We start from the raw sequence: 12,316 nt of genomic DNA, 5'->3' as shown, positions 1-12,316 counted from the left end.
GACAAAAGGTCGCGGAGAAAAGCTACCCGCGAAGCTGTCTGACAAGGGACAACGGAGAAAGCCGACGGGCACCAGAGGCCTCCAAAAGATTTAGGAGAGGGTGGGCGCTTGCTACATTTTGTGCTCACCAAGACTTTTACCCAGCGTCAGAAAGGAAATGGTCAGCGGAGGATCCCCAAGAAACCAGAGATAATGGCGACGGGGGTTAAATGCCACCCACCGAGCGCCCTGCCTTGGTTACATTCGACCTTGGTACCCTCCGTGTCAACCGGGCGTCGCTACCCGACGCAACCAACAGCACGCAGGGAATGCACCGGTAGCCTTTGAATGCGACTTGAGGTTCGCGGAGCCCCAACTCAGACGACGGCAAGGCTATCGTTCCGGAAGCCTGGAGGTCTTCGATCTTAGGACGACGCTTCTGTTGTGCGCTCATAGTCAAAAGGCGGATCTGAGTGGCCATTTACCGACAAGTGGATTTCCCTCCCCCTCATCTCTCTGCGCGATGCACCGCCAGCATCTCTGGCTAAAGAGAGGAGCAGCGTCTCCACTACGATCGTACGCCTGATAGTGCTTCCACCTGATTTGACGTTTATTTTTGTCCAGAAAAAGAAGAATTCGAAAAATACCTGCAACCATAGGCCATCCCCAACGTCTCCCTTCACTTCGGTGCCTTCTTGAGAAAATTGTAGAGTTAAGTCTTCAAATCGCCAGACGAGTGGCTTTGCTGACCTGCACTAGACACAAAAACCCTCCGAAAACCAAGAGGGTTGCCATAGCCGTAGCAGAGGAGAACAACAAGTTCCACTAGAACGAAGACTAGTCACCAGGGCGTACGTCGCGATTTTCAAGAGCAAAAGGCAAGAAGGAGAACTGCCCAAATGCAACGGTGAGTGCTTGCCCGTCTAGACCCTAATAAACGTTACTGTCCTAGTAAATGCAACCTACACCAAGAAAGAACATCGCGTATATGCAGCGGTTGAGCGATCAGGCAAGTGAAAAGGGGGCTACGGTTTTTTTTTTCAATTTCAAAACTAATTAACGTCCCTTCTTTGAGGTCGCAAAGGCTACTGTGACTTGTGGGAACGAGTGGAGCGTGCGCGGTGGCGGCGAGCCTGGATCTGCGTAACAAGGGCGAGGTACGCAGGAGTGGGGAGACGGGACGCAGAACCCGTGAACGCGGGCTTGCCTCCAACATCACCCACGTCCAAGTGGTGGATAGAAATGTCTTCAGGCGAAAGGAGGGGGGGTATGGCGCTGTAGGATGGGTCGCCGCTCGCGAACATGACGCGAGACTGGCGCACAAGAGAAAAGTAAGCAAATAGAACCCTAAAGTTTGAAATAACAACGCACCGACTTTACGCGTAGAACGTTCTTATGAAGATCGTACTCTTCCGACCGAAGTTTCAAGGACAAAAAACTGTAGGAAATCAGGAGGCGCCAACAAGAAAGACAGCAAACGCACCATGGAGGTTGAGAAATTCTGGGCCACAACCCAGGTCGCGGAGGCAAGTAAACCACACGCGATAATCGGACGACGAGCGATAAGTTGGCGAATGACCACTAGGTTATAGCGCATGTTGTTGGTGTAGTGCTGGGATCGAAAGGCGGCGAAATTCAATGATGGGATCACCAGAACCTGGCGACGTGTGTCGGCAGCAACAGGGACGCGGCTTTTAGTCAAGGTTGCCGGGACACGTGACAGCCTGAGTCCGGCGTCGTTCTCCAGCGGAAAAAAAACTATATTATAGTGAACTGCAAGAGCTCTGGGTCCAAGTAGACGCGAGTGCACATGATCAAGGTGCAGGAGATGTTGAAGTTTTAAAATATGTTCCGGAATAGGAAACATTGAGACGTAAGCTACTTAAAATACTCTAAGCAAGGTGTATTTGCTGGCCACCTGGCCAGCGCCTGGTTATAATGCCAGTACCCAACCGTAGGCGACCTGCTTGCATGCTTGAGGAAGAGACAAGGGTTCGTCCGAAATCAGTGATGGCCTAAATAGGAAGCCGCGGCAGTGAATGCCACTGGAAGTTGTAACCCAACCACCATCATTGAACTTTGCTTGTTATTCCGAGCTTATTGGCTAGTACTCGACGACCATGCCAGACGGGTCTCCGCCACCCTCCCCTCCTTCCCCAGCGAATTCAGATAATGGTCAGTCCGTGGAGTGTACTTATCGCATGCATTCCTAAAGGACTAACTGTTGTTCCCAGACACCAAAGCTTCCCGAAAGCGTGAGCGGGAGGTTTCTCTTGAGCCTGGAGCGTCTACCCCCGCGTCTTCGTCGGTGAGCATGACTTTTTATTTATCATTTTGTTGTGTTCACCGCTATTGTTCTCCTTCATTTCCCACAGGACATCCGCGTGCCTGCGAAGAAGAATCGACGCGAGCTCGACTCGACGGTTGAAGAAGAAAGCAATTCGTTGTCGAGATCACCGTCTCCCGGAGAGGGAGTCAGCGCGTCTCCTCCACAAGAAATGAAAATTCGGGTACGGCAGATCAGTCAAGGCGTCGAAGAACTACGGTGGCAGCAGCGTCATTCGCCAGACCATAGCGCGGACATGGACAAGAGTCACGATACCGATACGGCACCTGATAGTGTCCAACTCCAAGTTGACACTGATTCGGCTGGGGATTCAATAGACACTGAAGAGAAGGAAAAAGGACTCAAAAGGAAATACCTTGAACGAGGAACCAGCGCAGAGCCAACTGGACAACAACCGGAAATCGGAGAAGCCCTCAAACGACCCAGAGATGATCCAGACAAGGACCCAAACCCCCGTGAAACTAAACGACCTTCCCCACCTCCCGAACCCACGCCGAACTCTCCATCTCCAGCGAAGCTTGTGAGTATCATATCTTGCTGAACTGGTCTGTATCATCCTGAAGCTCGACAATAGAGTGGTTTCATGGCGTATGCGTCGACCAGCTCGCCCTTCGCCACCGTTAAAGGCGAAAATCTCTTCAAGAAAAGCAGTTCTCCGAGCCCATTTGCTGCTGTCACAACTAATGCTCACGCAACATCTCCATTTGTCTCTACGACTCCCTTCCCTGGCCGGTCATCACCAACCCAGTCATCTAGCTCACCTAAACGAACTCCGGTCTTTGGCTCCCCGTCGCCATTTGGCGCGTCTTCTAAAGCGAAGCAAGATGTTCTTGGGTCAACGTCTAAATTGGCGAGGGCCAAGTCACCTGTCCGACGAGCTGCTCCTGCCACTAGTGGCAGCGCATTCTCAGCATATGCAACAAAAGGAGCACAAGCATTTGCATTGGCTGAATCGAAAGCGACATCGACACCGGTGAATGGAAATGGAAATGTGGAAACTGGAGAAGACAGTGCGAATGGGAGTGAAGATGGCGAAGGGAGCGCTGAGGAGGAGACCAAATCAGCGTCATTTGGTGAAAAGTTGCGGGCAAGTAAAGACGATGAAGACAAACAGGCAGATGATGACAGTGTGGTCTATAACGAGCAGGAGGGTATGTGGCTTCTCTATCTTACCCTGATCTGCTCATATCGCTCGCTAGTCACGACTGGGGGAGGAGAACGAAGAGACCCTGCATCAAGTACGAGGTAAACTGTTCGTTTTGTTGGACGGACAATGGAAGGAGCGGGGAACGGGGATGCTTAGGCTAAATGTTAGACGAGAAGATGGAGGCGGGGCTAGATTGAGTGAGTCTATCTGCCTCAATCTCTCGTCGTAAGTTGGCTGACCTCTCGCTAGTAATGCGCAAGGAAGCGGTCTACGCAGTATTGTTGAACGTCACGCTTTTCCATGGTATGCAATGCGTAGTAGCACAAGACCCACGATATCTGAGGTTAAGCGTGCTGGAAGCGGGACAAGCGACTCATTATAATCTTCGGGTTCGTTTTATTCCCTTACTCCTATTCTTTCCAAGTCCAACATTCGTTTGTAGGTGGGCAGCGCAAAAGCGGCGCAGGATTTACTACACGAAATCAACGCCAACTTACCGTCTGCGTGAAGCACTACTACTAGTACTACTTACTTACTGATTGAACGTTTGCTTTCGATGAATGTATTTGTGGGCACTTGAAAGGTCGACGCGCATGTCATATCGCGTGACACATCCCTTTTGCTTCTGTCCGGCATGGCGTCGCTGGACTATATCGATGTGCCAGCGGCAGCATCTCGTTTGCGGGACCAAAACACGCAAACTAAACACAACCCAAACCACATACGGCGGGCCTCCCGGATTGTCACTTCACTTCCTCACCCACCACCACCACCACTTCACCGTCGTTCAGAGTCCGCTTCGTCAATAACCTCGCCGACCAAGACGGCGGTTAACCTCCTCCCACAAATGCTACTTTCATCCCTCCCGTCGAATGAATCTGGCGCGACCAACAACAATCCTCGAGCCGCAAAACAGCCTGCGTCAAGCAAAGGCAAACTGTTGTCTTCGCGCGACCCTTTGTCAGTACCGATTCTAACAGTCAACTTCAAGCGGTTCGTGGAGCGGGTCGGGCCAATATTCTGGCTGCAGGACAGAATTGAGGAGGTCGTGATGTGGAGACGCGGCTGGCAAGTGACCGGGGCGTGGATTGCCGGGTGGGCTTTTTTGTGTGAGTGATTCTTGTCTGACAGGGTCGGAACTGAGAGCGATTAGGCTACTTCCCGAGATTAATATTGCTTCTTCCCCAAATCATATTAATTGGGATTATGCTCGCCACACACCCGGAAGAAACGCCTGGGGTGAAGAACGGAACTGCCAAGTCGGCTGAAGAGCCCAATACCACTGTAGACTGGCAAGCGAACATCCAAGGAATCCAAAACCTTATGGGTTTTGTGTAGGTCCCTCATTACAACCACCTACAAATATAAACTCCTCACTTTAGAGCCGACGCCGAAGCAATGTTACAGCCATATTTGCCGATTCTCACCCACCGGTCACCGTATTCAACCCACATTCTAACAATATTATTCGTCTCGCTCTTGCCAGGTGTCATTATCGTCTCGCTTCCACACTTCCCACTTCGTACAATCGCTCTTCTCGCGGGAGTAGTCCCACTGTTATGCACGCACCCATGGGTTTCGGCCCATCTACCCAGGCTAGTCGCCATCGCCCACGCCAACTTTGAGCAAACAGCACTCATCAAGAAAATTCGTGCCAGGATGGACATGAAGGGCAACGCAAGCTTACGGGCCTTGACTGTCCGGGTACTCGACGATGCCAATCTCACAGACGAATGCTGGACTGCCGAAATACGCGAAGTTGAACTATTCGAGAACGAGCGATTCGCGGGTCCAGATTCCAATCATCAGGAGTGGAGTAAATCCAATTTGCGGGATGGAGAGAGAAGCGGCTGGACAAGAGGGAGAGACGGCTGGAGTGGTGTTGGAGGGAGTGGTGCTGTCAGGTCTGGAACTCTTTTTTCATTTCCAGGAAGCTAATCCCACATTATTTATAGCAGCAACCTCACGTTCTCGCTCGATCCCGGGTGGGCATTTATAACTACTGAGGACTGGCGTGCAGATGTGGATGCCCGGTGGGCCAGAATCGACGGAGCGGGGGAACCCGGTGACGAAGGTATTGCTTACATACTCAATCTTATCTCATCAGATTCTGACGAGAAACAGATGGCTGGGTGTACACTAACGATGCATGGACAGAGCTGCGTCCTCCATCGGCATCATATGCTCCCAATGTCGGAGGAGTTACTCGACGAAGGAGATGGATAAGAAGGATATGGTACGACCAGACCAAGGCGAATTGATTGTGACTGTGCCAGTACGTGTATCTACCTCAAGCTTCTGTTGCATTTATAGCATGTTGTTGTTGTTAACGTTGTTGACCCTTTATTCAAAACAAGTCATCTTCAAAATCAAGGTCCTCCTCTCCAGGAGGCCATCGAGGCATATCATGGAACTTTTCCAAGAGGTCTAGATTTCTCCTCAGCCATTCAATGTCCTCATCGTCTGATTCCACTTCCTCAAATACCCATGGTGGTAAACGTACCACACGGAGAGGGTGACCTACGCGCTTCCTCCGTCTCACTGCAGACCGCAGAAGCGGCAGGTGAGTCGTGTCCAGTGTGACGTTGATTGTGTGGAGAGAGGGCCAGAGCTCGCAACTGCCGGCCTGGGGCGAGTCAATCGAAATCCATTTCCCCGCAAGCATCAGCAACACTGCAGGTTCATTCGTCGTGGTTTCCAGGCGTGTGAACTCTTGAACGCCGGGCAGCGCCTCCGCCAGTGGCCGCAATCGGTCGGCGGAATTGTAGTCAAAGTCGCAGAAGACCAGACTTGTCATATAGGGGAACTTAAGGCATGCGCCGGGCTGACGGGTGAAGGCCAGAAAGCCATCATAGGTTGGGTTTTTGAACACAAGGGAGGAGAGATTGGGGGAGGAGAGTGCGAGGAGGATCCCACTTTCGAGGGGCTGCGCAGTGCCTGGTAGAGCGAGTCGGAGTGAGCGTAAATGCGGTGCCAGAATAGTAGAGTCGACGTCCAAAGGCCAAATTTCTTCTGTGTCATCAATAAGCGTGTCGTGGATGGAAAGATGGACTAGCTGGGGTGCAGAGGCGAGCAGACGCGTAAAACGCTCAAAACCGAGATATAAATCCCGCGTCTGCTCGATGCAGAGTGTGGTTATCGTGCTCAGCGAGGGACGGAAAAAGTGGGTCGACAATCCACGGAGACGGAGGACCGCCAGTTTGGGGGTGCCTCCAGTGAAAATCTGGTGGATGTGGGACCGACGGAGCTGGGCAAGCGGAAGTATCACTTCCCTGTCTATATCCTCAACGAAGAGTGTCAATCGTTCGAGCAGCGGTGCGGACTGGTCATAGAAACGCGTGACGATGGGGAGTGAGGGTCGTTCAACTGCCGCGTTGATAAAGAGACGTTGCCAGCGAGTACGGTGGGCAAACAACAGCTCAAGTTTTATCGCCAGCTCTGGCTGATGATGTTCATGATGCTGGGTAAACTCGACCCTGAAATGTAAGGGTGTCTCGGCGCCCGAGCGAGCGAGATAGGCGTGCATCTTCTCCAGCGAGGCCTGGGTATTGTCGGAATCAGAAATGGTGATGTTTCGCCAGAGAAGGGCACTGCCAAGCGCGACAGTGCGCCAGTACTGCGATATATGCGAGCAGATAACCTCCATAGGCAACCCATTAGTCGCCGCTGATTCCAGGTCATCGGAATCGTCGTCTTTGGCATCAGTGAGCTGTGTTCCACGGAAAATGCGGGCGAGGAGCTCGGGTGGGAGACGGGATATGAAGTCAGTAAAAGGCCGCATGTGGGTGTTTGTAGGCGCTGTTAGGCCAATGCATCGAACTGTTAAAGTAGGGAAGCGTTATACGTTAATAAACACCCGAAAAACGTTGTTGCGGCGGTGACAGTTGTAGTGGATCGCTGGAAAGTGTAGTTTGGCGCACTACTTGACTCGAGACGAGATAGATTCTGTCGTCTTTACCCTTTCCGGGCAAACAGATATTCCTTTCTCAGCCCGTAGACGTCGCAACCGGGAGTTTGGCGCAAGGTTGGGGGAAACACACTTTTAAGCCAAGCGACAAGAATGGCAAGTAGGTTGGCCGATTTGGACCCACATCGTCCCACAGAGCATCCCATTAGTTTTTTGGCTGGAATACAGAAAATATTATAATTACACTAGCACTAGGTCGTCGGCGTTCTCGGGGGGACAGGCTTCCATCTACCGAGCAGGTGGTTCGCCCTCACAATAAGCAAGTCGCGAAGCATCTGGATTGACGCGCTGACGACATTAAGCTTACTCCCCGCCACCTCGTGCCATTCGATCGGTACTTCAGCCACTGGAATACCAACTTGCTTGGCCAGCAACAGAAGCTCGACATCGAATATCCATGTAGGCAAATGTTGGGCCGGAAAGATTTGGCGTGCGGCAGCCCGCGAGAATAGCTTGAATCCACATTGAGTGTCTCTGATATGGCCTACGCCAACAATACGGAGAATCGTGTGGAGACCATACATAAGGATGTTGCGAAGAAGGGAGCGCTAGAAAAGACCAGTCAATAACTCACTTGTGAATAGAAAGAAGACACGGACCTTGACCACCGCCTCCGTTTTGACTAAATGTGCACGACTGCCCACGACCACACCGGCCTTCTTATCTGGCGCAATTCGATCCATTTCCTTCCAAAGTAACTCTAGGTCAACAAACCGGCTGGCATCGTCTGCGTCGACCATCAAAAGCCTTTCCCCGCCAGAATGCAGCATTCCATGCCGTACAGCCCCGCCTTTGCCCAGGTTTTGCTCGAGTGTGACAACACGAATGTCCGCTGTTGGATATTGGGAAGCTAATTCGAGCGCCTTGGCTGAAGTCCCGTCTGACGAGCCATCGTCCACGATGATCACTTCGAATGAGCGTGGCTTTTGTTTTTGAAGGTGGGTGAGGGCGGCGGAAATCATTATTGGAAGACGTTCAGTCTCATTATATGCTGGAACAACCACGCTCAGGTCGACAGTTGCGCGCTCCGCAAGTCTACTGAGCGGTTTCCGCTTTTTGGGAGAGGAGTGGGAAAGGTAGGTGGTTTCTGAGGGGCGTGTGAGTATTGGCGGGGGAGACCACATTATCAATGCCAGGTAAAGCTACGATATGGCTTGTTAGCTGGCTTTCAATTAATGCAGAAGCGAAATGATCAGTGAGGGAACAAAGTCCCTGACCCAATGGATAATTTCGTCGTCGCTCCAGCGTCAGACCGAGGTCTGCCTGAGGCTCGAAGAACAAGGATGAAAGGGGTGCTCATCGCTTTGAAGTAGAAGAGACCACCAAAACTCACAGAGGACAGCCCCAAAACTACGAGAGTGGCGGCTGCATATAGCAACTGAGCGTCCATTTCTCTATGGAAGCATGTAAAGCTGTTAAGTCGACGAGAAAGGGTGACGCGAAGAGGTGAAGGAAGAGTTTTGAGTTGGCGACATAAGATCGCCACGTCCGTGTCACGGAGTGTGACATTTATTTTCGACAATTACAAAGGATGGGTAGATTAAATCGTATTATAATATCTGGCATCGGCGCGAAGGCGTCCTCCCAATTGGGTTCTACTCCTACTTGGAGTCGTGAGTCTCGTGAGTCCAAGAGAGCCAGCCGACATCGGTAGACAGCTCCTGTTCGGGAAAAAGACGATTAGCAGTCGAACAGTGATCTGAGGAAGCAATTAACCTGGTATGTTACAATGTTCTCTGACTGATCAGTGAAGAAATGCGCCGAGAACATGTTTTGGGATGACAATTCGGTGTAGAGCCGAGTCAGATATCTTGCCGTATCGTGAACAGACGGGCTAATGATGAATGCTGCACCTTCTGGGTGGGCATTATTCGTATGCGAGTCGAAGATGACAAAAACGGGTTGTCGGTCGACGGTAAGCTTGAAGCACGAGATATGTTGGAAGGAACAAGTTATAACAGCCCCAGCATGTAGGCCTATCGACGATAGGATACTGGTACGTTCATGCCAATTAGAAATGAATGGTGGGAGGGAGTTAGAGGATTTACCTGATAACCTGGCGGAAGCGATCCAAGGATACATAGGCGTTGACAACCGCTCGTTTCCAGTGCCAGTTAAGCGCGCGTCTGAAAGAAGGTAGCTAAAAAGGTTGGCGTCCTCGACTGATTCAGAGGCTCAGAACCTACTTGTGCTATGTGTCCAACCTCGAGATGGGTTCTGGCTCTGTATCGCCCGCAAAGCGGGAGGACTTCCTGAGGACGAGTATCATGACCAACAGCACAAGTAGATATCGGGAAACAAACCTCCGCAGCCAATGGAGAAGCGATATGGTAGAGCAATTCAATGTCGCTCGCTCTGCCTCGCACCTTTTCCATTGCCACACGGATGAAATTAAGGCCAGCAATTCCGCATCCCGATTGACTGTCATAGGTATGTTGACTATGAAAACAGGGCACGATAATTTGCTGGTTGTGTTGGATGGCTTCAGAGAAACGAATACTCATGACAGCCTCGGGTTGGCGGCTGTGGGCCAAGCTCAAGCACGAAGCGAGATTCCGTCGTCCGAGAAGAACTCTTGCTTTTGGCCTGGAATGACGCGATATATAGATTCACGACGGTTCACGACGGTAACAATAAGCAGTGGTCTTGAGCTTGTCCCTGCGAACGCGACAAGGACAATAAAAGAGAGAAAACAAGAGCCATGACGACGAATGATGAAAGCTGGATTGGCGACGCAAGAGTTCAAGAACAAGTGGCCACATCACAGTCACAGCCACAGCCTCACACTGGTCCTTTCTTCTGGTCAAGGAAATCGAGTTCTAACCAAAGCAGATATTCTACATTGCGACACATCTTCCACTACATGACGACTCGTGTTGGTCATCGTATGATTCCACCAGTTCCCCATAAGCATTTGGAGGGACAATCACCTTTTCCATAGGTTCCGGTGTCGCAGCCTGAGCAAAGACTGTGACCTCAATTTTCAACTGGCTTTCCACCTTTCTGCGAACCAGATCCTTGAGCTCCGCGAATTCTCTGGGATGCACCCTTCTCATACGTTTCGGCCACCAGCAGAATAGCGCGGCTAGCCACACAACGTTGTGTGGCGAGTTATTGTGTTTATTGAATGTGCCCTGATCGAAAGCTTCGACACACTTCTCCACGACATAGTCAACCAGCTTTCGCTCTCTTTCGGCGGTACAACTCCGCGCAACGTCACCCAGAGCATCGACGACTGCCTCTGTCGACTTAAGAGTACGCGACGCGATGAGATCAGTCACGGGGTCGCACCATTCGGGAAGAAGGGTATGGTAGTAGGTTTCGACTGGGGCGGTAAATACGACCGCTTCGTCGGGGATGTTTACATAAACCAGGACTTCCTGGGCCCAGCGAGCAAAACGGGGTGCTCTGTTGGCTGGGCTGCCTTCAACACCGATGAGCTCTGTCGCCAGCCAAGCATCGCCAGGAATCTTGGTTGGGTCAATAACACTGATCTGGGTTGACTGACAGCGGAAGAGGTCATCCCATCTGTGACCCTCGAATAACGCATAGGCAAGACTGAAGGAAGCAGAGATGAATTGCGATTGCAGCGACGAGTAGGTCCCGTCATTCCACTGTGTGATATGCGCTGAAGCGTCTGCTGATAACTCGTTTCTTGATTCGTGGTGACGAACATTCACTGCTGTTTCCGGGTCTTTATCGTATGCCCTGGCTACAAAGCCAATGCCAGGTATCAACCGCCCCCGGCCGTATTGACGATGGACTCGAAAGATGTAACGATTGGCTTCATGAGAGAGGAACTGGGGGTAGGTGTGGCCTTCTTGCAGTCGTCCAGGAGGGAGAATAGTGGTGTCCATTTGGTAGTGTCGTGCCTGCCCGTAAGCACATTGCCTTGCTTTAATACTCTTGTAGACAGGCTGTTGGTTCTATACAGGAAGTGACATTCCGAGTATTGATGCATGTTGGTTCTATGTGGCGTAGAGCTATTCTGGTTGCCAGTCAATGAAGCTATGAGTGTCGAGAACAAGGATAATTACACATGATGGCCGCTGTCGGGAATTCAATGATCTTCACCGAACGCCGAATGCTTGGTTGTCCATGACCGGCCACCATGTCGCTCTTTTTCAGCGTGTGGCACTCACAGCCGTCTCGAGGCTGAAGCAGCAGCAGCAACAACAAACCCGAAATACTCTTGTCACAACCAATAATGTCATCGGAGAGAGCTTCGGAGGGTTTACCCCGCACCTACCTCTGGAAATACTGGAACGAATCCTCGACTTTCTTTACGACGATAAAAACTCTCTTCTAGCCTGCAGTCTCGTCTGCCATGCCATATTTCCGACCAGTCGATATCACCTCTCTACCCTTCTACCCGTGTTACCAGACATTCTCGCAGAGGGATGCCATAAGGTCAATACGGCCGTACTCCTCGGTGCGTTGTTCAAACTGACTGTTCAGCTTTTCATTGCTCAAGACGCGCCAAGAACGAGGGCTGGCACTCTACGGGTCAACCGATGGCATATATCTTAGCCAGTCGAACTTCATCCGACTCCTCAAACTACCCTGCACACAAATCGACGCATTGGAATCGAACGATATGCTGCTGATATTATCAGGCCAGTCTTATCCATGATTCGTCAGCTAGAAATATAACTTGCCTCAGGTCGTCGTTTACTTCTGGGTCCTCTTCACCTGGCTGTCGGTCCTCACGCCAATCCAGTCAAACTGCGCGAACAGCTCGAGGTCCTCTCTGAGGCGTCGTTCTTCAAAGTGGGCGAACACGCCGGCAAACGGGTTATATGCATTGTGAATGCTGGTCGGTTCAGCAGTCATTTCAAGGTCCTCGAAGCCGTTCCTAATACCACGGAGTCGAAGA

General features: G+C 51.3%; 5 protein-coding genes across 5 annotated transcripts; 2 read left to right on the top strand and 3 right to left on the bottom strand.

Moving 5' to 3' along the window:
• Positions 1–2,099: 2,099 nt before the first annotated feature.
• Positions 2,100–3,981, top strand: MIND_00366700 (Nuclear protein export protein; the record flags this gene model as incomplete). Its single annotated transcript, XM_037360507.1, has 8 exons — positions 2,100–2,154; positions 2,214–2,287; positions 2,355–2,846; positions 2,901–3,477; positions 3,526–3,571; positions 3,630–3,670; positions 3,723–3,862; positions 3,916–3,981. The coding sequence occupies 8 exons, from the start codon at positions 2,100–2,102 to the stop codon at positions 3,979–3,981; spliced, it is 1,491 nt and encodes a 496-aa protein (XP_037223392.1).
• A 111-nt stretch (positions 3,982–4,092) lies between these two features.
• MIND_00366600 (uncharacterized protein) lies at positions 4,093–5,734 on the top strand (the record flags this gene model as incomplete). The annotated part of the gene is made up of 5 exons (XM_037360506.1): positions 4,093–4,582; positions 4,627–4,807; positions 4,856–5,377; positions 5,429–5,547; positions 5,598–5,734. The coding sequence occupies exons 1-5, from the start codon at positions 4,108–4,110 to the stop codon at positions 5,732–5,734; spliced, it is 1,434 nt and encodes a 477-aa protein (XP_037223391.1). The 5' UTR covers positions 4,093–4,107.
• Positions 5,735–7,631: 1,897 nt separating this feature from the next.
• On the bottom strand, positions 7,632–8,917 carry MIND_00366500 (Glyco-trans-2-like domain-containing protein; the record flags this gene model as incomplete). Its single annotated transcript, XM_037360505.1, has 3 exons — positions 8,774–8,917; positions 8,040–8,582; positions 7,632–7,988 (listed from the first exon to the last, which is right to left on the bottom strand). Exons 1-3 carry the CDS (start codon positions 8,828–8,830, stop codon positions 7,632–7,634), a joined length of 957 nt encoding a protein of 318 aa, XP_037223390.1. The 5' UTR covers positions 8,831–8,917.
• Positions 8,918–9,041: 124 nt separating this feature from the next.
• Positions 9,042–9,815, bottom strand: MIND_00366400 (uncharacterized protein; the record flags this gene model as incomplete). The annotated part of the gene is made up of 5 exons (XM_037360504.1): positions 9,042–9,101; positions 9,157–9,433; positions 9,489–9,580; positions 9,627–9,692; positions 9,744–9,815. 5 exons carry the CDS (start codon positions 9,813–9,815, stop codon positions 9,042–9,044), a joined length of 567 nt encoding a protein of 188 aa, XP_037223389.1.
• Positions 9,816–10,277: 462 nt separating this feature from the next.
• On the bottom strand, positions 10,278–11,297 carry MIND_00366300 (uncharacterized protein; the record flags this gene model as incomplete). The annotated part of the gene is made up of 1 exon (XM_037360503.1): positions 10,278–11,297. One exon carries the CDS (start codon positions 11,295–11,297, stop codon positions 10,278–10,280), a length of 1,020 nt encoding a protein of 339 aa, XP_037223388.1.
• Between the last annotated feature and the right edge of the window lie 1,019 nt (positions 11,298–12,316).

This window comes from Mycena indigotica (genome assembly GCF_014461135.1).
Source record: "Mycena indigotica strain 171206Taipei chromosome Unknown Mind.scaff0003, whole genome shotgun sequence".
NCBI lineage: Eukaryota > Fungi > Basidiomycota > Agaricomycetes > Agaricales > Mycenaceae > Mycena > Mycena indigotica.
This window is presented reverse-complemented; position numbering and strand designations above follow the sequence as displayed.